General features: G+C 40.0%; 1 protein-coding gene across 4 annotated transcripts; it reads left to right on the top strand.

The window, feature by feature from the left end:
- Positions 1–1,371: 1,371 nt before the first annotated feature.
- LOC122169121 (zinc finger CCCH-type antiviral protein 1-like) lies at positions 1,372–25,621 on the top strand. 4 transcript variants are annotated; one of them, XM_042834970.1, is made up of 14 exons: positions 1,372–1,713; positions 4,132–4,264; positions 8,565–8,808; positions 8,894–9,025; positions 9,377–9,445; positions 10,027–10,128; positions 12,568–12,691; positions 13,884–14,049; positions 15,436–15,556; positions 16,093–16,189; positions 16,580–16,661; positions 20,800–20,930; positions 22,944–23,095; positions 23,747–25,621. In XM_042834970.1, exons 1-14 carry the CDS (start codon positions 1,424–1,426, stop codon positions 24,028–24,030), a joined length of 2,127 nt encoding a protein of 708 aa, XP_042690904.1. In that variant the 5' UTR covers positions 1,372–1,423; the 3' UTR covers positions 24,031–25,621. The 4 variants fall into 4 exon arrangements, with proteins under 4 accessions (XP_042690904.1, XP_042690905.1, XP_042690906.1 ...); XM_042834971.1 differs by lacking the exon at positions 20,800–20,930 and having other exon boundaries at positions 1,373–1,713; positions 23,747–23,835; XM_042834972.1 differs by lacking the exons at positions 20,800–20,930; positions 22,944–23,095; positions 23,747–25,621 and adding an exon at positions 18,459–19,821 and having other exon boundaries at positions 1,373–1,713.
- The last annotated feature ends 219 nt before the right edge of the window (positions 25,622–25,840 follow it).

Here is a 25,840-nt window from a genome sequence, read left to right as displayed (position 1 = left end):
CAGTCTTTTTACTTCATCCAGTGGTCTTCCTTGCTTGCCCTCTAGATGAACTTTCTTCATTGAAACATGCTCAGTAGGAGAACGCCTACTGTGAGTAATTGCTAGGTACCAAAATTGTAACATTTGCTTACTCAGCACTCAGCCATTATTTCTGGACATCCACTTGTCTTCTGATAGAGATAAGTTTGGCAACATGTCTTTCAGTGATATATACTGGTGTGTTAGAAGATAAGGAGGATAGAGAGGAGTATCTCGATGTCTGCATGTTGCATCTCAACCTAAACCCAGAGTGAGATAATTTGGCCTTTTGTGTGGAGGCCCTGGCTTTCATTATTGTGCTTCTTTTGCTGAGGGTCTCCCGTCAAAACAAGCTTTTCACTCTATAATGCTACATCCGTAACTATTCTAAAAGCTATTACCGTTTTGCAAGCAAGAACTAATCACATAACACAACAATTCAACAACTACATTTCTAAAAATACGCTACTAAAATATAGCTATATCCACTTTTTCAAATCAGCTACTTCTAAAAACACAAAATATACTGTGGCCTCCTTCTTCAAATCATTGTACCACCTCAGTCCCGTTCTTTGAGGTGATTCTCTTTCTGCAGCCCGCACGGGAAATGCTCACACAGCAAGAGTGTGTACCAGGCAATGCAGGCTGGCACTCATTTTTCTTTCAGGGTAACTTCCTGATCTAGAGCAAGTACATGGTGTTTACTCTTCTTTTGGCTTGCATTGCCAAAGAGTCTGAAGATTGAAGTCAATCTCATATGGCTTTAGCACCGAGCCCTTTCTGATCCATTGCTTGCAACACTTTGCCTGCGCCACAGCTGTAGAAGGACAACACCACAGAACAGCGTGGGTTGGAAGGGACATCAGAGATCATCCAGTTCAATCCCCCCGCCACAGGCAAAGCTTCCAAACACTAGCTCAAACACGAAGCCAGGCTGCCCTGGGCCCACTTAGCCTGCCTTGCACGCTTCCAGGGATGGGGCATCCACAACCTCTCTGGGCAGCCCTCATTACCCTCCCTGAAAAACTCCTCCCTGACATTTAATCTAAATTTAATCTCCTTTAGTTTACAACCCCTTCTCCTTCCCCAGCCCTATGTCAGCATTAGCAGGAATCATTTCTCAGTTTCACACCCTCTGCAGGGACACAACCGTGGCCGCTGGTATTAACAAGTAAGTATCTAACTGCCAGCCTGGGGGAAGGGAAGTAGCCGCACTGCTGCGTGAACGCTGAGATTATGTGAGCACGCAAAGATTTTTTTTTTCCCTTAACAAACAGAAACACGAAAGCGCTCAGGAGGCGGATCCGTGCCCCTCGACCGCTCCGCCCCGCGCCTTCGGTTTCGATTCCTGCCGCGTTCCGTCCCGTCCTGCCACGCCGAGGCAGGCTGAAGCAGAGAGGCGGCCATGAGCGACCCGGTGGTGTGCAGCTACCTCACCGAGACCCTGTGCGTCAAGGGCGGGCGGCTGGGGCTCGCAGAACTCCGACAGCACGTCGGCCTCTCGGAGCAGCAGCTGCGAGAGACGCTGCAAGCGGCGGGTCCCGAGCGTTTCCTGCTGCTGACGGGCTCCGGGAAAGAGCCGGAGGTGCTGGCCCTGACGGCTGTGCGGGTCTGTCCGCGCAAGCAGTGCGAGGGCTGCGACCGCCTGCACCTCTGCAAGCTGCACCTCATGGGCAGGTGCGGCCGGCGCGACAGGTGAGGTGGCGGCAGGGATCCCTCCCGCGGGCTTCTCCCCTCTATCGCTGAAATAACTCAGAAATGTTTCTTTCCGAAGGAAAAAGCCAAGTGTTTGCGTGCCATCTGTTGTTAATCTCGATAGTTAGGAGCACTTGATATTCACGGAAACTCACCGCTTTGCTCACAGCCGTGTCTGTAGCAGCCAGTACCTACTTCCTATTGGCATCGCTCTCTGTGTTCTGCCTCACTGAAGGAAGGATTGGCCGCACCGCCTTTCTGGGAACAGTCTCTTTATTTTCGAGGCTAGCTGAAGGTGGCTCCTATTGCAAAAAGAAATTAAAGTAAGGGGGGTGGGGGGAACCCAAAAACGCACAAATGCGAAAATGAAAATCAAAAGCATTTGACAAGAATCCACAGCAGCAGCGATCTCCTACAGACTTTCCTACCACACCCCTGTGAGCTGCATCTCACTCATTCTGCTGCCTGGTGCTGTGCCAGGCCTCTTCTTATTCTGCTCCACCAAATAATTCCTCAGCACTCAGATCTGAAGAAGCTGGGGGGAAAGGACCTTTTGTGTCTGCAAATGGTACAAGCAGAATAGCAGATTCCAGGCTGGATGTGGCTATGGGCAGCCTGGTCCAGTGGTTGCCAACCCTGGCCTGGCAGGGGGCTGAAACTAGATGATCATTATGATCTTTTTCAACCCAGGCCATTCTATGATTCTATGATAAAATTCTGTTGCTTTGCTGACTCAGTAAGATAGGGTTAAGTAGGATACATTTGAATATATGTTGGTTTACCACTGTGTGAACTAAAAAGTGCAACGATTTCCTTTGTAATGCTGCAACAATGATCTGTTCTGCCCTCTCAGTAGTGCTGTGCATGTAACATTGCTTTTGTGTATTAATAACAGATGAACAGAAGAAAATGCCTTTCAGGGCAAGGACCTGGAAAGAAGGGAGATCGGTTAAAATGAGGGGACAGAAAGAGTGGACCACATGGATCGAAACAGAATAGTTTTTAATTGATAGGAAAGAGTCAAGACTTGCTTCTAGATCTTGCATCCTCTTTTGTTGGAGAGAAATTTGTCTGTACTGGAGTCTTCCTGTTCAGAGATATCAGGAGTTTTATTCAAATTAAACTTGTTTTTAACTTGCATCTGTCCTACAGTAGCTTTCTTTTTTTAATAAATGTATTACTTAACACAGTTGATTATTCATCACTAATATTTGTAGACTATTTCATTTCAACCTTTGACTTAGAAATATGTGTTCAGGTGACAGATCACCATGTGACTGTTGGTGGAACATGACGCTAACTGTGAGGGAAAACTGATTGGTTCTCACCTGCGGTAATCTGCAGTTCCACTACTTTCATAGCCATTAATCAAGTGGCTGCAGAATCCAGTATCCTTAGGAAACCACTTCTCCAGACCAAAAATAGTTTATTTCTGCCCCTCAAACCTTGTATTTTTATTTATTTTCTTACAAAGAAATGCACTGACACATGGGAGTGGTGGTGAAATGTCTGCATAAAAGTCTGTTGCAGATGGATCAAACACAGCATGAAGTAAAATGTTATCAGAAGTTTCACTAGTTAACTAGGGGCTAACAGGATAAACAAAGCAGAAATGCAAGCCTGATAGAGTAGCAGGCTCTTTTATTGAGTATACCTAATAGTAATGCTATACTGAATATTGAATCATGCTTTTGAAGAGCGAGAAGTCAGGAAACTATTTTACCACAATTTTATAAATATAAACCATGTTTCTTTTCCTATCAGTGACATTGAAATATATTTTCAAAGAGATGCAAAGAAATTATAATCTCCCCCACTTTGTAATTTTATTCTCTTAACAGGTTTGTCCTGGGTTACTAATTGGCACCAACATTTTTACTAGTGCTGTTTAATCATCTTCATCCAAAACTTGGAGTTCATTAACTTCTTTAAATTTTTTTTTAACTTCCCACTTGTGTTTAGCTTCATTATCTCTTTATTTGAGGCTCTCAAAATTGCAACATTCTTGACATACCACCCCTAGGACAAAAATCTCTTGCATGCGTAAAATCAAGGCTGTTGCTACTTCAACCATTAGCTGATGTATATCCTCTAAAATCAGTATTCTCTCCAGCTAGTCAGACTGTGTGACTTGGTCTGCTACATACAGAAGCGGTTTTGAGTTCGTGCTGTCTGATAAATGGTCTATCTACATTTATGTTTAAAATTAGTATAATAACACAACTGTATTTCACAGTGCTTATACTGCTTGTTTCATAATCTAGCTTATTATGAAGTGACAGAGACTATCTACTTGTTCACAGAGACTTTTGCCAAAGTGCCTTTCTGTCCATGTTTTTTCTGAAGTTGCACACTACCTGAGGCTCTTTAAATCAACTTGACTTGAAACATCTGTTGTTTCTGTCCATTTTCTTGCAGAGATTGTAAGTACTCTCATGACATCACCAGTGCCGAGAACAAAAAAGTTCTGAAGACTCATGAGTTATCTCGCCTAAGTGAGAGTGAGCTGCGAATCCTGCTTCTCCAAAATGACCCTTTCCTTCTTCCTGATGTGAGTTGTACTGATAACTTAAGCTTTTGTTTATATGGAATGGGAAAGGGCAAGAAAGAAGACAGAGAACTGATATTAATTTCAAGATCTTAAGTTAATCAGAAATATACAGATTGGCTTGAATTAACTATGAATGGGAATGGCTGTGTGAAACCATCAGAAGAAATAATATAGTGTAAGACTTGTAAAAGTGCCATGTACTGATAACCATAAATGTTAAAAAAACAAAAACAACAAAAACACACAAAAAAACCACAAACATGACCATGACCAACAAAACCATGACAGAAATAATAATATTAAATATCAAGGAACATTTTGTCTGCTTAAATACCAGAAGACCTACACTTAGGTAAGGACATGTCATGTATTACTTGTCAGCAGAAAAGAGTAGGAAGTTGACAATAAAGTTCCATCCTGTTCTGTGTGTTATTCTTATTTCTGTTAGTGCAGAAGCACAGCCAGAGACTTACTCAAAGCAAGCAAACAAAAAATGTAAGCAAATTCACCAGAGATTTACAGATGGTCACGTAAGGAAGATGGAGGTCAAAGTTCACAATCATCATACATGCTTAGAAGGTATAAAAGGCCTTACAAAAAATAGCCAACAAAAAAAAAAATTGTTGGCTCTTAGCCTAGAGATAGTAGAGTCTGGGAAGTGAGTGCCCCTTTCGGTGTCCAACCTACATATTTTGATGCTCACAGGCATGAGAAAAAAATCATGAGAAAATGACCAACCGACAGCAGTCAGTTCTGTGTAAAATCCGCCCTCTCCGAAGTGCACTAAGGCTTTTGTACATAAATTTCCTACAGAGCTTTATTTGTTTTTTATGCAATTAATTGATTTTGTTAAGTTTGGCTGAACAATCCAGTCTCCTTCTTGGCAGTGCAATCGAGGTTCTATTTCAAAAGCCAATTGTATCTTATTCTGCCTACAGCTGTTCCTGGTTAACAAACGAGCAGAGCACTGCCTTTGCTCTAGTCTTTTGGAATTTATGGTCTCCACAGATGTTATCCTAACAGTTCTATTATTTTCTTTCTTTCTGCTTTGACAGCAATGGACTTCAAGTGAATAGAGCATTTTTTGTAGTATTTTAAAGTATGTTTTGCTGGCACATTTTAGGAGCATAGTGGTGACAAACAAGGAGGCATAATAATCTTTATCTATCTCAGCTGCATCTAAAACTTACGTGTCTCTTGTTTAGTTACTCCCAGGTAGTAATAAATGAGCAAATAGTCAATGACAGCTATTACTACTCAAAAACAATCTGTTCAGATCTCATTGCTTGTGAACATCATTAATTGGCCCTTCCAATAGAGCACTGTAACTTCTGTTATGGAGGGAAACAGTGCAGGCTGTTGTAGCCCGTTGCAGGCCATTTATAAACCCAAGAGTTGAGGTGAAGGTGCAGAAGCCTGCTTTGCTGTTTGTGTTTAGAAATGCTAACTGGGTCTGTGCATGCTGACAAACAAAAATCCCCAGGTAAAAGGAATATGTTTTTTTTCTGTGGTCTGAATTAGAATGTAGTCCAGAATCGGGATTTTCTTGTATTTTCCATCACCCTCTCTCAGCCTCTTCTTTTTCTGGCAAATGCAGGGGGTAGTTTGCTTTCCTGCTGCAGCTAAATAATGTATTCCCAATGTAGTTAGGGCAATACTTTCTTCTGGTTTTGGAGTTTATTGTGATGGTTATAAGAAAGACAAATCTTGTGTCTCCCTTCTGGTGCTGTGGGAACCCACTAAAGTACAGCATCAGACAAACCTCTTTAGAGGTGCTGTGGTATGCTGTGCAGAATCCCCATCCACAGTGAGGTTCAACACTCTTGCTATTCTTTACATCTGTGTTTTTCTAAAATACTAGGCCACTATGCTGGCCAGGCAGGACTTTCTCTTGGTGAAATCATTCTGCTTGTCTTGTGTCACCTCCCTGTCTTCCATGTGCCTTAGCATGGCTTTCAGGAGGATCTCTGTGCAGGGGAAGATCACAGAACAGAGGTGAGGCTGACAGGTCAGTAGTTTCCTGGGTTGTTCATTCTACCCTTCTTAAAATATTTGTGACATTGCCTTTTTTTCCAGTCATCAGGGACTTCCCCTGATTGCCATGATACGCCAAGGTTCACTGAACAAGCATTGTGCTGTTTTCCGTCTCCGTGGAGTGTGCTCTTAGAAACTGTATGTACAGGTTGTACTGTTAAAGGCAGTCCACAGTCATGGCTTGCACTCCTGCCGAATGGCTGTTGCTTAACTATGTCACACGAGCCTCTACAGCCAATCCCCTCAGGTAAATGTTGCATAGGTTTGTGTGAAGTCACTGTCTTCTCTTTACAGTGTCTTCCACTGTGGTCCTCTGCAGTGATGAATACGTAAGCTAAAAACAGGTTCAGAATTTGTTTTGCCTGTATAAGAGAGAGAAGGAGGTACTGGAAGAAGTTCAGCAAAGAATCATGAAACTGGTGAATGGATTTAAGCATCTCTCCTATGAGCAGAGGCTGAGAGAGCTGGACCTGATCAGCCTGGAGAAGAGTAGACCCAGGGAGATCTCATTGCTTACAAACACCTGAAGGGAAGGTGCATGTAGATCGGAAATGAGCTCTTTTCAGGGGTGTCCTTTGCCAGGATCAGAGGCAGTGGACGCAAACTGGAGCACAAGAGGCTTTCTCTGAACACTAGAAAGCATTTCTGTGCTGTGGAGTCTCCTCCTTGGTGATCTTTGAAAGTCGTCTGCACATGAGTGTGCGGGCCCTCCTCTGGGTAGCTCTGCTTGAGCAGAGATTGGGTCAGGTGGACCCAGAGATCCTTTCAACTTCAGCCATGCTGTGATTCTGTGAACATCCTATGCAATTTTATCTTTATTAGACCTTACAACAATAAAATGGAACTTTAAAACATTTTACAGATACACATCAGTATAGGATTTCATTACCAGAATGAAACAATATGGGAGTTGAAGGGTCTCTTTCCCCACTTCTGTGTCATTTCTGCACTGTCAGTTGTGTGCTTTTACTGGGGAAGACAGCTGTAGCCAGGGCAGAGGCCTAAAATTAAATGTGTTAAGCAAGATCAATTAGTATTTGTCTGTCACAAACCTGGACATAAGAATAGCATAGCCAGTAACAGCATACAAACATTTTTAATATTGTGTAGTGTATTGGCCTAGTCCAGGTGACCTGCCAGCCACTCTCTTGTTCTGCTCAAGAAAATGAGGAAAATAACATGAGAAAGCTTAAAAGCTCATAGATCAAGATAAATACAGAGAGATCTCCTACCAGTTACTGTCATGGGCATGTCAAACTTACCGTGGGGAGTATTATCTAATGTGTTGCTACTTGGTGCTGATGAAGACAAAGCTAAAACAACAACATGCTCCCTACCCTTTTGCCCAAACCCAACTCCTCCATTTCCAGTCTCCCTATCTCTTTGAACCTCTGTCCCAAGCAGTGCATGGGGATGAGGGTTGTGGGATCAGACCTTAACATTCCTTCTCTGCCATTCCTGCCTCTTCACGCTTTCCCCTGATCCAGTGTGATCTCTTCAGGATACAGGGGAATCTCTGCTCTGGCCTGCTGTGGCTCCTTCTTCTCTTGATGCAAGTGTCTCAGGGATTCTTTCTCACTGTGTTGCAGTGTTGCATTCTGCCATTCGTTAAATACATTTTCCTAGCATTGTCACTAGCTTGGCTTCAGCTGTGTCCCATGGTGGGTCCATTGAAACCATCTGTATCTGGCAGTGAGCAGCCCCTGGCTTCTTCCCAGAGAGGTCTCTCTTGTGGCCCCCCTTGCTGCCAGCAATTCCACACCTACACCCAATATGCACTGTAGGACCCCAGTAATATTTTGTGCCACAGCTAAGCTTAAATATATAAATCTCTAATCTCAGAGTGTACTTCTTATCCTTTTTTAGAAGTGCAATCTTTTCGAAAAGACAATTTTAGCTCAGTGGAATACCACCACATTTGACCCTATATACATATTTGCATGACAAAGCTTGTTCTTTGTTCTTTATTTATTTGTTTTTAAAAGGAGTAACTAAACTGGTAAGCTCTTATGTAACTGTCTTGCTCAGGAGTACCAAAAATTAGTGCTTGTTGGATTGGCTCTTCTCTTTTTCTTCTTGGGTGAAACTGTGCATGAATTCACTCTCATGCCTGCTGTTCTTTGCAAGAAATGTGGTCAGATTACTGTAGTCACAGAGAATGCATATGTTTTAGTCACAGTTTTTCTGCTGTGGAGGCAGAAAATTTAAAAAATGGATTCTAATACGTTTTTCTGTTTTGTATTGTATCTATCCTGCTTGCTTCTAGGTCTGCCAACTTTACAACAACAAGGCTAATAGATGCAGCGAGCCATACAACTGCAGCAAGCTTCATATTTGTCGACACTTTCTCCATGGTGGATGTAAATTTTTTCCATGCAAGAGGTCCCATAACTTTTTGGATTCCCATGCACTGAGATTGTTGAAAAATGGAGGCATTGATGAGAAGATGGCTTTAAACATCCAGAATATATATGATCATAAACATGCGGAGCTCCACAAAAAGGAAAAACGTAAGTTGTAAGAAAAAGTAAGTTTAAGTAGAATTTTGAGTTTGACAGAAGTAGGAGCCTTTTTTTTTTTTTTCTTAACTCACAGCTTATCACCACCATCCTGTCTACAAACCAAGGGAAACTTCAGAGGAAAACCTAACAAATAAAAGTAGAGAAAAACAGAAGCCATCTTTTGAAACAGCTGAGGTCTCCACAGTGCATGTGCCCACTTCAGAAGGTGACTAAATAAGTACCAATTTCTTCCACATGGAATCATCTTTCCTGTTTTTCCCTCTTGCAACAGATGCATTTTTTTTTTCCTCTTGCTGTTGATCTGCCTTCAGGAATGGAGTGTTGGCTAAGTCATGTGGGAGGGAGAGCTGCGTTCCTATTGCATGCAATATTGCTACTGGGTGGCTGTTTATAATATGACTAGCTGGGATTTGTAACTGTTACTGCTGATCTGTCAGCAGTGGAGTGCCCTGTAAAATGATGTGTGATGGACATAATTGTCAATGCACAAATTGAGTGTTGCAGGCTAGGTGATGTTCTGGTCCAACAGTGCTATTCATTCAGCCTTCTCATGCAGATCCCAGCAGCAACAAAACTCATCAGAGCAAACTTCACTTGCTAACAGGCACCAGAAGTAAAGTCGAAGGTATGGTTTTTGACCCTCCATCTTTAAATCAGTGGTTCTAATTGGGATTTGATTTCATATACAGTCTTACTGTTCCTTTGATGATGGGAAAGGAGCTTATGTCTTTACCCTACCTATATGCTGAAAATCAGAGTATCAGCCTTCAAGGGAATACTGATATTTCTGTCCAAGCACTGAGCAGCATAATACGTGTGTGTTCAGTCTGGGGAGCAGTCTGAGACTGATCTCTAATACTGTTCTGGACTCATTGCTTCCTTCCTAGAAACAACATATTATTGTAGGTGTGTGAAAACCTTTCCTTACCTTCTGTTCCCAGAGAATGGATATAGCTTTGTCAGTTGTGTTGATACACATTCTATCATGTGAATAGGACCGCTTAAATGTCCTGCCCTTCTGGACAGAAGAGTGTTGGCTTCAAAGTCCTAACTCTTAATACTGAGATAGTCATATCCTGGAAGTGTTTAACTTGGCTACTACAGTCAACTTCTTGTTAATCATGGGATGAAATGGTAAATGCAACACCTTTCTTTTGGAGCTGTAGTTTCAGAAGGATGAAAGGACTGATGTGTTTCTTGTTGTAGGTAAAAAAGATGATCCCTCTGCAAGCTCTTTGAAGGACAATAAAGAAGATAAGTGTGATGAGATATGCTTGTTCTATGTCTGGAAGTACTGCAAACATAACGGTAAGCCTTATATGAAGTATCTTTGGAGTGTAGTATTTGCAGAGGTGCTGCCTACTCGATGGCTCAGAGTAGTGGTGGCATGTGGAGTGTCAGCATCTCAGGACTGGCAGTGGTGATTGTGTCTTCTCATTTGTTTGCTTTGTAAGTCACTAACAAATCCTGTGAAAACTGCAAACATTATCAGAGTGAAGTCAGGTGGATACACGTAAACCCTCTCTCCTCTCCTTTGTTCCTGTTGTATTCTATGTACATCTGATAATGGCCACATTCCTTGTCCGTTAAATACTTTAAAAAGTGATGTTACAGAATGTTAAGAAAACACAGTAGTTATACCAGCTAATGGTATACCAGGTGGTTTTCATCCATCCTCTGTCTGTGGCTGTGGCCACTAAAAAAGGTCTGTGGAAAATCTAAGCATTTGTACTCAGAGACTGTCCCAGAACAACCTCTTAACCCTCAAGTGACTTAAGTTTCCTTGGTTTTGAAGAGGTATCATTAGATTTTTCTTGTGGTCAACTTGTCCAGTCAATTTCTGAAGTTCTACTCCCTTTCTGGCCACCTGGTCACTTTGTCACTTTTCACTTAGGAAGTGAATAGTAAGTTGCTTGATAATTGCTTGTTTGGTCTCAGATATTTGGATGTGTTTAGCATTTCTGTAGTGCATTTGATATAAATATGCAGTTCTTCCTTCAGAAGATCCTTTTTGAGTCAGATGAGTAAAATACTCTTTCCCACTCTAGGGCTTTTATAATACCTTTTTTTCACTATTGCTTGGAAGAGAGCCAGTACTTGAAAAATAAATGGTATATTTTATGAGTATTTTATGAACCATAAAAATGAAATCTGGCCAAGAGAGACCAAGTATAGTTTTGTCTACAAGTTTTTAAGTTAACTTAAGCATAATGCTCTCAAGGAAGGATATGTTCCATCCCTATCAACAGAGAAATCGAAAAAAGGAAGGAAGGAGTGAATTACAATGACTTCATAACTGTGATTAGTTGCTGTATGTTCTGTGATCAGAAACATTAAGGGAAAAGAATGATGAAATTTTTTGGTTCTGTGCAGCAGCTACCCCAGTCTTGTATCACGTGTCTCAGGCTCTCTCTGCTTTTTTAGGATGAAACTTGGCTTTCAAGGTTATGAACTTTTGGACATGCATTCTATGAATTATGCACCCAGGCTCAAAGCAACTCTACTGTGACCACCAAATAGCTAAACTCAAATAGCCTGGAGAGTTAGTGTGTTTGGCCATACCATGTTTGGCTCAAAAGTTGTGAATGAGAGGCTTGGTCTCTGCTCAGACGTGGAGTATACAGCATCTGCCTTGACAGGGAGGCCTGGAAGGATGGGAGGCTTGTGCTCCTACTGGGATGATAAGCACTAAAATGTGCAGACCTAAATACATTAAAAGCACAGATGAAATATATAGATATAATATATATAGATAATATTCCATAGATAAGAAAAATTAGAAGTCTTCCTTGTTCTGTGTAAAGGTATGTGTAACTGCTGCAGATCTTGCATGCAAGGCAACTGAAGTTGTTGCATTCCCATTTTCTGAGGAGCAGAGCAGCAATTTACATGGGTTGATAGTGATAGGACAAGGGGGAATTGTGTTAAACTAAGATGGGAGATTTAGTTTAGATATTAGGAGGAAGTTTTTCACTCAGAGTGTGGTGGAGGTGGAACAGGTTGCCCAAGGAGGTTGTGGATGCCCCATCCCTGGAGGCATTCAAGGCCAGGCTGGATGTGGCTCAGGGCAGCCTGGTCTGGTGGCTGGTGACCCTGCACACAGCAGGGGGGTTGAAACTAGGTGATCGTTAAGGTCTTTTTCAACCCAGGCCATTCTATGATTTCGTGAATTTCAGTAGTGCCTAGCAGTCTGGTAGGTAGGGCAGAGTGCTGCCTGTTCAGGGATGATCGTAGAGTCTCTTTTGCAGGATGTTTTTTAGAGTATTGCAGTCCTTTATGCTGCCTTATTAATTGAGGTGGACTTGAAGAAAAGGTTCAGGCCTTTAACGATCCATTTTGTTAACCAGCCCATCATCTCTAAGGAGCTAGTGGAATGAGAAACAAGTGTATTGGAATGCTAATGTTTATGCACCCTAGACTTGACTTTTTACAGCTGAGAAATATGATAATGTGACGCATAAACACAAACTTGCAGTCTGTGGCACTGCTTTCCCAGCTGCCAAGGCAGTGTCTTGGTAAAGAGAAGGTTGTGAACTGTTTTTTAAAATGTGCTTGACAGTACGAGTGCTTATGCTGCTTTCCTAGATAGGACCAGAGAAACACAAAACCTCTATTGTTCCAATGCATTTCTAGTTACAGTGATCTGTCCTTATTGCTCATACCAAAGAGTGTAAAAAAGTGTTCCTTTTTTCTCGTCTTGCTCTTCTGTGGTTGCAGGGCTCTTAACTATGTCTGATCTTGTTACAGAGCAATGCAAATCAGTTCATTACCATTTGCCATACAGATGGCAAGTATATAATGGGATCACCTGGAATGACCTATCCATGATGGAAGAAATTGAAAAGGCCTATTGTGACCCAAAAAACAGCAGGTATACTGGTGGCAGACTGCTTCCTTAAAGTGCTGTGTTTGAGCCTCTGATAGAAAATTCTTGATTTTCTCTTAGAGATCCCTGAATTCCGTAATTTCTAATTTGTGAGCTTCTCATAATGTGTGAGGATGTACAAAATGAGTTGCTTTTTCTTTTTAAAAAGTAAAGGTAGCTGCATGGAAATATTACCCTGGTTTTATCTTCTGAAGAATAACGTGCCGGTATCTTGCATTTAAAACTCTCAGCAGGGTTATAAGGGGAGGGTGGAATTCTTGGCTTAGACTATTTTAACTTGTTTTAAATAATGGTTAGGTCTCTTAACAGCAGTGTGGAGCTAATCTTTCGTATGGTTTTTCCTTTCCTAAGACAGCCAGTATCTAGAATGTGCCTAGAAAACTTCTATGAAAGACCCCTTGTGCAAGCAGCCTTTTTTTTCTTTCTTTTTTTCTTTTTTCTTTTTTGTTTTCTTTTAAAGGGGATGTATGCTAGGGTCATTCATTTTCCCTTTAACTCCTTCCTGAAAGCCATGTTGTAAGTCGGCTGGATTGATAGGGGACCACAAGCTTGGCCTTGACATTGTTATTTTGGTTCTTGCCTCTTAAGGCAGCAGATATTTTGATTTGCTGCTGTATAGTGCAAATCACAAGTAACATTTCCCAGATGAGGTTGCTATCAAAGCCTTCCTGCCTGAGGAGGAAGAGTTAATTTTTCAAGCCTGTGAGAAATAGAAATCCATGTAGCTCCAGGAATGAAGATGATATCCAGAGCTCACAGCTGTGATTGTGTCCTCTGTTACCACAGACAAAAGAACAGAGTGATAAGCTGCAGATGTTTTTGTCAAACTGTCAAGTACTTACCAATTTTTATTTTTCTACTGGGATACATTGCTGTGTGTATTTATTTACTGTACAAATATCTTTTGCTGTGTTGTGCCTGTAGCATGTCTGTAAAGTCAGTCATCTGGCTTGTGCTAGAGAAGATAGTCAGTCCCTCATGGGCCATAGTTTGCTTCTGAACATTGGAAACAATTTTCTGAGCTGTCACATGTACTGTGGAAAATATTCCTATTTCAGGCCTCATTGAGCTTATACAGTCAGATTATACTGAAGAAAACTGCACCTATTTAAACTGAGGATTAGAGGATAAAATCTATACTGGTAACTATAATAAACTTCTGAATTTGTTCTTACAGTATAGCAGGTATGAGTATTAATTTCCAGACGATGACCTGCTCCTCGTCTTTGGTTCGGCGCCTCTCTACACCGTCATCTGTTGTAAACCCCACATTTCTACTGACTACAAAGTGGATTTGGTATTGGAAGAATGACCAAGGCCAGTGGACTGAATATGGAACACAGGTGAGTCCACATCCTGTACATGTGTTCTTCATCATGTGTTTTGAATCACTCCTGAAGAAATGTGTGGAGCCTCTTCTCTTCCCTTGACTCAAACTAGGTTGATTAAGTAAATACTTGTGCTTTAATTTTAGCGTCAAATAAGGCATGGAAGCATTACCTTCTGATTAGTATACTCTAGTATTTTAGAATCAGCATATCTGATAATTATTTAGTGTTTATTCTAATCACCTTGACCTTCTGTAGATCAGGTCAACTCTTAACATTTGGCATGCAATAAACTTGGAATACATGTAAAGCAGTAGAAGTTGTTCACTGAGTCCTTGGAGGAAGCATACGGTGGCAGAGGTGTCCCAGGCCAATGAAGAATCATGGGTTTTGCTGTCCAGCAGCAGCTCAAGACCTGTAGCTGCTAGGTTTTATAAACAGTGCCTGTGTGCTGTTATGCTTCCCTGTGCTGTTGTTTGAGACAGTGCATCCTGTTTGGCTGGGTGCCTGGAAATTTCAAGGCTGGTAGGGAGGGAAATGTTCATCTGGTGCCCAGGACCTTCCAGTCCAGAAGGGAGGAAAGAGCTGAGCTTGGCACCCAAAACCTTCAAGGCCAGTGAGTACGGGGAAGACAGCTGATATGTGAGGAGCTCTCTTATAGATAATGGCTGCTTGCTTTACAAAAATGTCTTTGATTGTATTAACCATATTAACAGCGTCAGGAGTGGGTACAAGTCATAGAAATGCAGGAAAATAAATAAGTAAGGCATCCCTTCTTCTTCCTTAGCAGCTGCACAGATGGTTTTCTTGGCAGAACACAAAAGTGATTCAGGGAATGAGAAAGTGGGAATGGCAGAGGAATCATAGAGTAGCGTGGGTTAAAAAGGACCTCAAAGACCATCTAGTTTCAACCCCCCTGCTGTGTGCAGGGTCACCAACCACCAGACCAGGCTTCCCAGAGCCACATCCAGCCTGGCCTTGAATGCCTCCAGGGATGGGGCATCCACAGCCTCCTTGGGCAACCTGTTCCAGTGCTTCACCACCCTCTGAGTGAAAAACTTCCTCCTAATATATCTAATATCTAATATCTAATCTAAAGATATGAAGATTATGTTTATAGTGGTTCTGGCAAAGTTTATTTCAACAGGCAGCTTAAATGGAACATTTTACATTGGCTTGTACATTAAGTAACTATGCTTGTTATGAAAATTTAAATGGGATACATGCATGTCCAGTATTATGTATTTTCATGTCTGGTATTGTGTTTGGTAATCACACTAGACCAGACTATTGACTGGACCCTCTTTCCCTTAACCCATACTAGTTATCTGGGGTCTAGTTTTGTCTCTGTTTACTAATTACTCTTCTTTCTCTCTCTCTTTTTTTTTTTCCCCCCTGAAGGGAGAACAGAATATTGGGAATTCGCCGTCATCTGACATACTTGAGAATTTGTATCTGGCAGATCCAGAAACCAATATACAATTCCAAGTTGGCTTGTATTATTACCAACTCAGTTTTAAAGGTACACACTTCGAAGGTTCTTATTTACAGATGAACTGCTTTGCAAAGATTGACTTGCAAGCTATCTCAGCTTTTCAAATCTATGACTTACTTTACTAGTGTTACCAGATTTACTAAGTGGGAGTGAGATAATGATGGAAATGAAGATATTCCTTGCAAAAGTACTTTTCCTGCTTACTCATTGATGCTGTCTAGACTCACATAGGAGCAGAAATTAAATGATGAAAGTCTTCAAAGAATTCATGGTAAATCTAAAGTAAGGTAATTCCCTTAAAAATAAGGTGTCTTTTTGTACTGCTGGAGCAACTTTTGAAGAGCATAAATTACACAAGGGAGCAGCAAGCAAAGTAGGCACAGAGTAAATAACAGCGTTTCAGAGAAGAGTAAGAAGCTTACAAAGGTTTTGTACAACTGTTCTTCAGGAGATATAATGGACAATAAATATGCCAGTTTTTGTTAATGATTGTCGTTAATTAATGACCCCATCTGCTGGACTTACTACATTTTTTTCCTTTCCGTTTCTCTTTTTCTGTCTAGAAATGACCCAATTAAACATCTCTTCCAAAACAAAAAGACAGGTCTGCAGGCGACCAAAGTTTGTGTCTTATGAAGAAGTGCAGAAGATAAAGGAAAGGTAAATTATGCTCTTCAGTTGCTTCTTTTGTGTTTTAAAAGTAATTATAAGGCAAAATGGCAGTAAGTGTTGGTAACAAATTTGCAAAAAAATCACCTAGTACTAGGAGAAAACATATCCACTTGATTATATTGTGAACAGTCTTCTTTGTGTATCACCTGATTTCTGAGATACATTCATATCTTGAATTAGGAAATGAAAGAGGACTGTGACAATTGAATGTCAGCATACGTAGCCTAGCATATAGGATGAAGCAGTTTCCCAATGCCTTTATGGTTTGTTTTGTTTATTTTAAAATGTATTAGTTGGCTAAAGGGGAAACTGACAATTTCAATATTCATAGCAGGACTAGAATTAGTAACACCTGCTTTTTTTTTTTCTATTTGCAAGAGGTCAGAGGGATGATTCTATTTCAAATCAAGCCTGTCCACCTCACTGGGATCAATCTGCACTGCCTGACTTTGGATACAAGGTATCTTCCTTGTTTTTCCCTTTTTTTTTTTTTTTTTTTTCCAATTCTGATTGAAATCATGATTAAAAGGAGGAATAGAAGAGACTATTGTAACTGGGTAAATTTGTATTGTAACTGGGTAAAATTGTAACTGGGTAAATTCTAAAAACGAATAATAATGGTATCTTGAGTGATTGTACTCAGGATCTAAATGCTCTTCTAAAAGGTCCAGAAGAAGGTGACAAATTCTCATGAACTTCATCTGTTTTGAGTTGTTGGGTTTTTGGTTTTTTTTGCTTGTTTGCTTGTTTGTTTGTTTGTTTTTTGCAAAAACAAAGCTCATCAAATTCAAGACAAAACTGTACTAATAACTTTCCTTGGTAACTTGATGGACCAGTTAAGCAAGGGGCTTCTATGAAGCGTGTAAAACTTCTTCACCAGAAGCTGGGCTGAGATCAAACTCCTTCTGTGTAGGCAGAAAAAAATCCAATATTAATACTGTTGTGATTATTGTTGGGTAAAGTTTTGACTGGGAACTTAAGGGAATCTGCCAGCCCAAAGTCTATGGACCTATTTGGTGCAGCAAGACCAAAAATGTTTAGTTGTTCTATATTACTCATCGTAGTGATACTAAGAAGTTGTCCTTTAGGAAGAAAAACACAGAGAAATCCTACAGCATGCTAAAAAAAATGCATTTCACAGTTAGATTTGTTCTTTCATATAGTGGTTTTGACTCTGATTAAGGAACAGTGCATGAGGTTTAGCATGAGGGCTTTCACTTGTTGACTCTTAAAAACAATCCTGTGTGATGCTGATCAAGCTGCGTTGGCACAGGCATACTGATGCCTAAAGGCAGGACAAAAGTAATGTGTTTCCAGACTGAGGATTCTTTCTAGCTACTTTCAATTGACAAAGAGATTCATTGTTATTCTTTCTTCTTGCACTTGATTTTCCTAGTGTTGCATTGGAGTGGCATGAGAACCAAAAATACTGTGTTTCTTTGCTTCCTTGGGCTGGTTGATGTTACTGAGTTTTGCTTTGGATGTTTCATTTTATGCTGACTACCTTCTTCTGTTGGATTTTGCCTTACTCAATGTAATACTATTTTCTAGCAATGTGGGTACAACAAATTAGTCTAAATAGAATTCTGCTGAAAAAAATCAATTAGTTGCTTTATATGTAAGCTTTCTTCAAATAGTTGTTATTTTCACAATTAGTAGACAAACAAAAAACAAACCTTCTTTTGCCAGACTCCAGAAAATTTCAGGAGTCTAGCACCTGCTGATTTTAGTAGTAAGAGTTTGCATGGGAACCAGGCAGACAGACCTTTTGAAGACTTGCACCTCTGATATCTTGAGCTCTGTCACAGTTAATGAAGGAGACAGCTAACTGCTTATTAGTAGCTTAGCCAAGTAATGTAAGCTTGAATGTTTCAAAAGAATAATCAGAAGATAGGTAGCTCAGTTCCTTATATGTCTATGAATTGTGTGTACTTAGTGCTTCCTTTGTGTACTCTGAAATGTTTGGGGTGAATTGTGAGAGGCTTTGGAACGTGACATGCAGATCCATGGTACCACTGGTGGTACTGGTGGGGATATGTGGGGAAAAAAAGCCATCTTGCTTCCTACAGCTCATTTTGCTTGCTGAGTTGGAACCTAAGAAAACTGTCTCTTACCTTGTAAACTGAGTGCCTTTCGTATGAAAGGAAAAGTTAACTCTATCTAAAAAAGGCCCTCGGTACTCTTTGTTACTAAAAATAAAAACCTGAGCTAGATTAAGTTATCTATCTGGGAACCTAAGCATGTTTTTTTGCAGTAGGTAATATTGGGACTGGCTGGGATTCTGCATGCGTGTGGTGACCATCGTAACATCTGACGATTACGACTTGATGAATTCCCTTCTCTTCAGACTCTGACATTTAATCCCAGCTAGCTTCCCTGCACTGAAAGTGATCAATTATAAAAAGGAAGACCTATGAGATAGGGAGGAAATTTCCTTCTTTAAAAAGAGCAGCTCTGCTTTGGTAACATTGCTTATTTTTTGAGTGTTGAAGTGTCTAAATCTGTAATTCATGTGGAATCATAGTTCTATGGAAAGTAGTGTAAATGAAAAGCTTATTAGACATTAGTAGCAAACACCATTTAGAAAACTGGCACGAGTCTCCTGTCTTTGTTTTGCAGATAGAGTGGAGTTAGCAGTTGGCAAAAAACATAAAAAATAAATTGTTATTATCTTGGAACTTCTTAGTTTAAATTGCATCTTTAATGTAAAACTGAGAAATATGTGGGATGAAGGCAATAGGCTTTTGTGTCAAGAGGATTAGTATTCATACAGCTGCTGAATCCTGACAAGAACTGAAGATTGCTGTGCTGTAACAAGGTTGGGAGATGATGCATCATAAAAAGTCTGTCCGTATACTTTTTAAGCATTAGTTCTACTTGGGTCAATGTAACTATTAGAAACTGTTTTGCTTCCAAAGCCTAAGTTACTGAAATACCAAAGTTTGATGTCCTTTTGTTCTGAACTCGTGCAGTCATATGCTAATAATAAATTGTTAGTGTCTTAAGCAGTGATTCTTTTTCTGCTTAAGAAATTCCACTCCATTGACTGTGGATTAGCAAATGCTTATCCTCTCTAAATTTTCCTCCTTAAGTCTAGAGATGAAAGAAGCTTAAGACTTCTGCTGTTGTGAAGCATTAACTCGCAGTAGCAAGGTGGTGTTACTCTTCATCAGCATCTTTGAGGAAATAAAAACAATCTCCGTGGAGATTCTGTGCAAAATAGAAGTGGCTTTGTTGCTTATAGGCCATTCTATTGTAAAATAATTGAAGTACCTGTCTTACAGCAATAGGCCTTGTATCATGTTGCTGTCTCTCTTTTACTCAGGACGTTTACAGTTTTTCACCAAAAGATGTTACGTAGCAAAAGCACATTTCATGGTCTGCATGAACAATTCTTACGTATTCATAGCAGATGTAGTACTAAAATATATTGACATTATTTTCATCTTGCAGGTGGTGGTGAACTGTTCTGTTAAAAAGCAGGCAGATAGCAAATTCTATCTTGTCCAAATTATTTTGTGTTGCATTGTAAACAGGATTTGCAAAATATTCTTGTGTGGACAGATATACAACATGTCATTCAACCTTGTAAAAACTTTTTAATAAATTCAGAAAAGTAATTCTTCCTTGTGCGGCTGACTTTATTCTTTACTCCTTGCAATCCTTTCCTGTGAAAAGCCTCTTCTTCAGTAAGTACTTAATGCTCAAACCGGACACGATGTCTAGGGAAACATTCCCTTATATATATGCAGCTGTGAAATTTAAGTCCTATTTTATCTTCTCTCCAAACTCAGCCTTCTAAAATGTGCATCTTTTGACTGAAAGATAATATTGATCTCATGTTACCTCCTAGGATGACCTCAGCATTCCATCTTAAAATATGTCATCTCATAGGTGACTTTCAGTTGGTTAAGCAGCAATAAAGAGGAGTGTTACCACATGACATTAGTCTGCTAGCATTAGGCATTTTCAGTCTACACTGTTAGAGTACCAATTCTAGAAGATGAAGGACAAAATTGGAAAATTAATTAAGATGAATTTAAGAGTGTATTTACTGCAACATTCTTATTAGAATCTTAATTACTCTCTTATGCTTAGAAATGTAGCTCTTTTTAGAATTATTTTTAAGCCCGTATTTTAACGTTTTCAACTTTTATTTTTGAAAAGTTAAGGAGTTATGATGCTCAGAAATTGTGTGTGTAACAAGTAATAATGTTATCAAATATCTTTGTTCTTAATCAATTTTATTATCAGTCTAAGTTTTCTTTCTGAGATTACTCTTTCATTGGGATTTATGGTTACAAGTGTCAACTCCTACTTGGAGGTGATAAATATTTAATTGACCTCCTCATTTTCAGTGTCCTTTCTGAAGAGAGGTGGGGGGTTCTTGCAGAGCAGGAGTGACACACTGATTTACACATTAATTGTTTGTCCTCGTTATTTGCAACAATTTAAAGCATTAAATAGGCCTCCAAAAGCGTAGTTTGGAGGCCTATTTGGAGGGCCATTCTGAATGTATATCTGCTGCAGACAGGCTTCTGTGTGGAATATGAGCTAACTGAAGCCTCATGTCTTCTGCTTTGGTTTATATTTTATAGGAAGTGGAGATCAGTAATATTTCCTCTGAATACCAAGAAATAAAGAAGCAGTTTGAGCAGACTATGACAAACTACACCATCATTAAAGTACTCAGGATTCAGAATCCATCCCTCTGGAAAGTGTTTCAGTGGTTAGTATTTGTTTTGTCATCCTTAAAGGCAAGGAGTTTCCAAGAACTGATGTTCTAAATCTACGTCCTAGGGAGGGAAAGAGATTGCCACCTGTGCTTTGACTAGTATTTCCTTCCTAGAGGCAGTTTCAAGAGTGAAATGAAGTGGCTAAGACCTATCAGTTTAAGATTGTCCATGCTCCAGGGGGAGCTGTCTTCTGCATGACTCCTTAGAATGTGAAGGAGACAGAAAGATGTGAAGTGACGCAGCGGGATGAGGATATCCAAAGTGGAGTCGAATAGTGTATTGTCAGAACAGTAATTGCCTGTTTCAGGTGCATTCTGTTGTAACTGTTTATCCATTACAGTATACAAAGTACTTGTTAAAAAACCTGTTGGTCCCAAGAGGCAATGGGCACCAACTGGAGCGTGGGAGGTTCCCTCTGAACGTCAGGAAGCACTTCTGTGCTGTGCGGGTGACAGAGCTCTGGTTGCCCAGAGGTTGTGGAGTCTCCTCCTTGGGGATCTTCAGAAGCTGGATGTGGGTCTGTGAACCTGCTCTGGGTGGCTTTGTTTGGGTAGGGGTGGGACCAGGTGGCCTACAGAGGGCCCTACCAACCCCAATGATTCTGTATGATTCAGTGTGAGGAAAAAAGTGGGCAAAGGTAAGGATGTACTTGAGCCCCTTTGTTCCAGTCAGATTTCTTAAGGCTTATTCAAAAGCTTGAGTACATCTGCTTGAGTATTCACTGAGAATGAATCCTTATGCTTTATGTTAATGATCTCTGTCTTGCAGAACTCCTTTCTGTTTTTCGACATGTGCATCAGTGATATCAAACTCTTAGTACTTATGCTAAGATACATACCAGCAGATTAGAGCTGGCAACAGGGACAGTGGCCATGTTCAAATGAATGTCCAAGCAGATTGAGCTGTTGCATAGAACAGTGGTCTAGTTTAAAACAAAAGCACAGATACTTAGTATTCAAGAGCTTCTTATTTAGACCTGTAAAGTGACTCAATTCAGGAAGTTATCAGTTCATAATTTGATAAAACTTTTCATCTAGCAGAACTTAGGCACTTCACTGTGTACTTTTTGCCCTCCTCCAATGAGATGTTTGTGCTAACCAGAGTTTAACATAGCTGCAAAGTTGTCAGTAAACAAATTTCAGTCAGTTGATCTATTTCCCCTCTACTTGGCTGTAAACTTTTTAGCTGATAACTTCCTGAAGAATATCACTATGCTATCTACTTCAGAAGGTTCTGAAAAGCTGTGGAGAGTCATGATGCTGTGCTACAGTGATGGGAGATAATAGTTGAGTCTCCCACTGTGATTCCTCTTTTGTTACTGATCATAGCTCACTGTGTGGTGCTGGCTCTAAATTATGAAGTTCTTCAGTAGTGAGAAAAAGGCCAGTTTATCTCCTTCTGTCTCCTCAGCTGAACTGATTTTTCTGAGGAGCTCTGGTAGGAACTCCAGGTGGCAGAGAGTTACACCAGAAGAGATGATAACAGGGAATGTTAGGTGTGTGCAGAATGCCCATTTCAGCACAGCCCTTCCCTCTTGTAGAATGTCTGGCCTCGTGTATGGCAGTTTCTGTTTACCAGGGGAACGCAGAACAAGCTACATCTAGGTTTACTGAAGCACAGAGTCTTAGGGGTCAGTATGACCTCCACTCTGCGCAGAATCTGGGGGTGTGTGGGAACAGACAGGAGACACTGGAGCATAACTAGTGGGAGTCTTCAGAGGAGCAAAAGCTTTGAGGTGTGTAGTAGTATCAGTGCTTACTTAATTCTGGCTTTCATCTATTTTTATCTAGATTTTATGGGCAGTAGTATCAGTAGATTGTTTGTCTTGTAATTTTTTATCATACTGGTAGTCTGTGTCCCATACTGAGAGAGGAGAAAGTAGGGTGAATATCTCATCCAGCTGGTATTTACATGTATATCCTGCACATGTATTTATTTATTTATTTATTTATTTGCACCTTTCTTCCTTCTGAGGTTCATTCTGCTACTGCCTTTTTCTCTGTTAGGCAAAAGGAGCAGATGAAGAGACAAAGTGGAGGGGAGGAAGTAAAGGAAAGCCTTCTATTCCATGGAACCATGGGATGCCTCCTGGAAGACATCTGCCGTCACAACTTTGACTGGAGAATTTGTGTGAGCAATGGAAATCTCTATGGGAAGGGTATGTAGGAGATATGACTCTGTGTATCAGATCTTACACTCCCCTGACACTAGGGCAATTAAAGTTTCAAAATTTAAAAAAAAAAAAAAAAAAGAATTGGCATTAGAATCTTTCTTCCCTCTGAAGAGGACAAGAATGTGCTTTGTTCAAGACTATGCCCTTTCCCAGGGTGTTGAGGGAATGAATTTAGGGATTTCAAAAATCTCTTGTTGCCACAGGTGAGATCTTCTGAAGGCTCATGGTCATGATTTTAACTTGACAGGGAAAGGGCACTTAATCATGGCAGGGAACTAGAAGGTGTGCATTCCCTCAGTACGGTTGTGGGAAGTCGTCACATTTTCTTGTCTCTCCCTCTCTTAATAGCACACAAATACTTATATTGTTTTTATTTTGTGTGTTTTGCTGTGTTTTTTTTTTTTATATATATAATTATTATTCCTACAATAACAAATTCCAAATAGAAATTCTATGGTGTAGCTGTTTCATTTGTAAAAATAAATAAATTATTATATGATGTTATGTAGGCTGAGTAAAGAAGACCTGAAAGTTGGGTTAAATTCCTCCTGAAAAATGAGGAGATGCTCAATTTTCACTTTTTTGGTCATTTTTTTAGACATCCCTTTTAACCATGCGTTCTTTGTCATTTTCTAGGAAGTTACTTTGCTAAAGATGCTTCCTATTCTCATGGATACTGTCAGTCTGCAGGAAAATCAACTGTCATGTTCATGGCTCGTGTTTTGGTTGGAGATTATGCTAAAGGCAGGGCAGACTATGTTCGCCCCCCAGCAAAGTCGGGTGGTGGGTTTCGGCTTTATGATAGTTGTGTGGACAACGTGGCAAGTCCTTCAATTTTTGTTGTCTTTGAAAAAAATCAAATTTACCCAGAGTATCTAATAGAGTATAAGAAAGCGCAACAAAAATGCATTATATCTTAGAGTGATCAGAGTTGTTTGTATCCCTCATGTTATTTTCTGCATTGCAGATGTCTTCACACTTCTTTTTTAATACTCTACTTTGACACGTTAATCCAGAGAATTTCTATATTGAAGAGTTGGCAAAACAAATGCTATATTTGTTGAAATTAATTGACTTACATTTTCCTTTTACTCTTCCAAATGAAGCTTAGATATTTGGATAGCTATAGGAGAAAAACCAGAACTGTAGGACAGGAAATTGAATATTAGAACTTCTGAGCGTAAGTAAGTGTAAGCTCATTTTCTTGGGAATAAGATTTCCAAGAGAAAAATTAACAGTATGGTAGTTTTTAAGCAAACTTATATTGTTAATGGTTCTCAAGTTTCTTATGGTGTCCTGCAGCGCTGAAGGCTTTGTGGAGAACTGAAGATCCTTTTCAGCGCAGAGTACAACTGCACTTGATCCTCTTGTCTATCACAAATCTAAATGTGTCAGTGTATGTAAGAACGAGTTGACTTACTTTTCAGTGTGCTGTTTGTTAATGTCAGCACTAGTTTCAAGACTGAACTGATCAGCTGAATTTCATGTTCTAAGTTCTCATGTGGAAAAGTTTCATCTGTACAACGGCAGCTGCAGTTTGGATCCAGAAGCTGTTGTATCAAATTATTTTTGCAGATTTTGCTCAGTGACCTATTCAGAAATACAGATGAAATGAAACTGAAAGTCACAGGTTATTAAGCTAAACTACAATTCTGGTGATTTGGCTGCAGCTAACAGCTGTACACATAGAAGCTATGCCACCATGAGATAGGCTTTTAATTGAATGTGGCCATTAATTTTTCTTAATGTGAACACTTGCTTAGCAAATGCTACAGTATAAGAGAAACAGCTTAAGAAACATTGGTATTTTCTGTCCTACTTGTATACGTTAATTTTCACTTCTCCCAAAATAAGAAAGACCAATGGTTGAACTGCTATCTTGAGGTATTCCATGTTGCCCACAGTGTGTTTGCATGAGAATTTGTTGACAAGTGTAGTTCCTCTTAGTACACTGAGCTAGAGATTAGGGTAATCCTGCATACTGCTTTTCTAGGTCTGTTTTTAAATAAACTTGTGTTGTCTTGGTCAGCAAAGTACAACCCCACAAATGATGGCTAAGCCCTATTTTATGAAGTTACACAGTTTTCTTGGTCCAAAAGAAATATGTTAGTTTCTGTTGAATTTTACTGATGAGTTTGTAAGTAAATCTGTAGAAAGATGCCTTACTCAGGCAGTCCAGCTGTTGAGAGGGAAACTTGCTGAGGCCAAAGTAATTGTCACTTTCTGATAAGCTTTACAATAACATGAATAGCCTCCCAGTTATTTGCATATTGAACAGGAGCCTGCCAACCACATGTAGTACTCAAATTTGGAAAGTTACCAAGAGGATGGGGAAATAATTAAAACTAGGAATCTTACTATGTAGGAAAGACTGTTTTACAACTAAATTGAGAACAAGTCAGTAACATACTAAAAGGGAAAGTAGGATGTCTTCTCAAGATCGCTCACTTTCATTTTGACTGAATCACATTTTGCCATTTTTGCAAATAAAATGTTTTTGGTCACTTTTCATCTTCTTTGTGTGCATATTGTCTCCGTATGTAAACAGATGACAAAATTAAACAGACCTAGTGAACTAGCCACTGGATGTAGTTTTCATTTCAGTATAGATGTCAGATAAGTATGAAAGATGCATGGGTCACTCCAAAAGTAATACCTCCTATTTATTACCATAGAAACTACAACAAATGCAAAGAGCACTATCAGGATATTTGATAGAGCAAATTATCA

Source organism: Centrocercus urophasianus, unplaced genomic scaffold (assembly GCF_019232065.1).
Source record: "Centrocercus urophasianus isolate 14NV4802_14NV808 unplaced genomic scaffold, USGS_Curo_1.0 seq_5, whole genome shotgun sequence".
Lineage (NCBI taxonomy): Eukaryota > Metazoa > Chordata > Aves > Galliformes > Phasianidae > Centrocercus > Centrocercus urophasianus.
Note: the sequence above shows the minus strand (reverse complement) of the source record. Positions and strands in the feature narration are given on the sequence as shown.

Coding starts and splice junctions, on each gene's coding strand:
- LOC122169121 (XM_042834970.1), top strand. CDS start 1,424: ATGAGCGACCCGGTGGTGTGCAGCTACCTCACCGAGACCCTGTGCGTC. Junction 4,265..8,564: donor ACCCTTTCCTTCTTCCTGAT/GTGAGTTGTACT, acceptor GCTTGCTTCTAG/GTCTGCCAACTTTACAACAA. Junction 16,662..20,799: donor TGCCTGACTTTGGATACAAG/GTATCTTCCTTG, acceptor TATATTTTATAG/GAAGTGGAGATCAGTAATAT.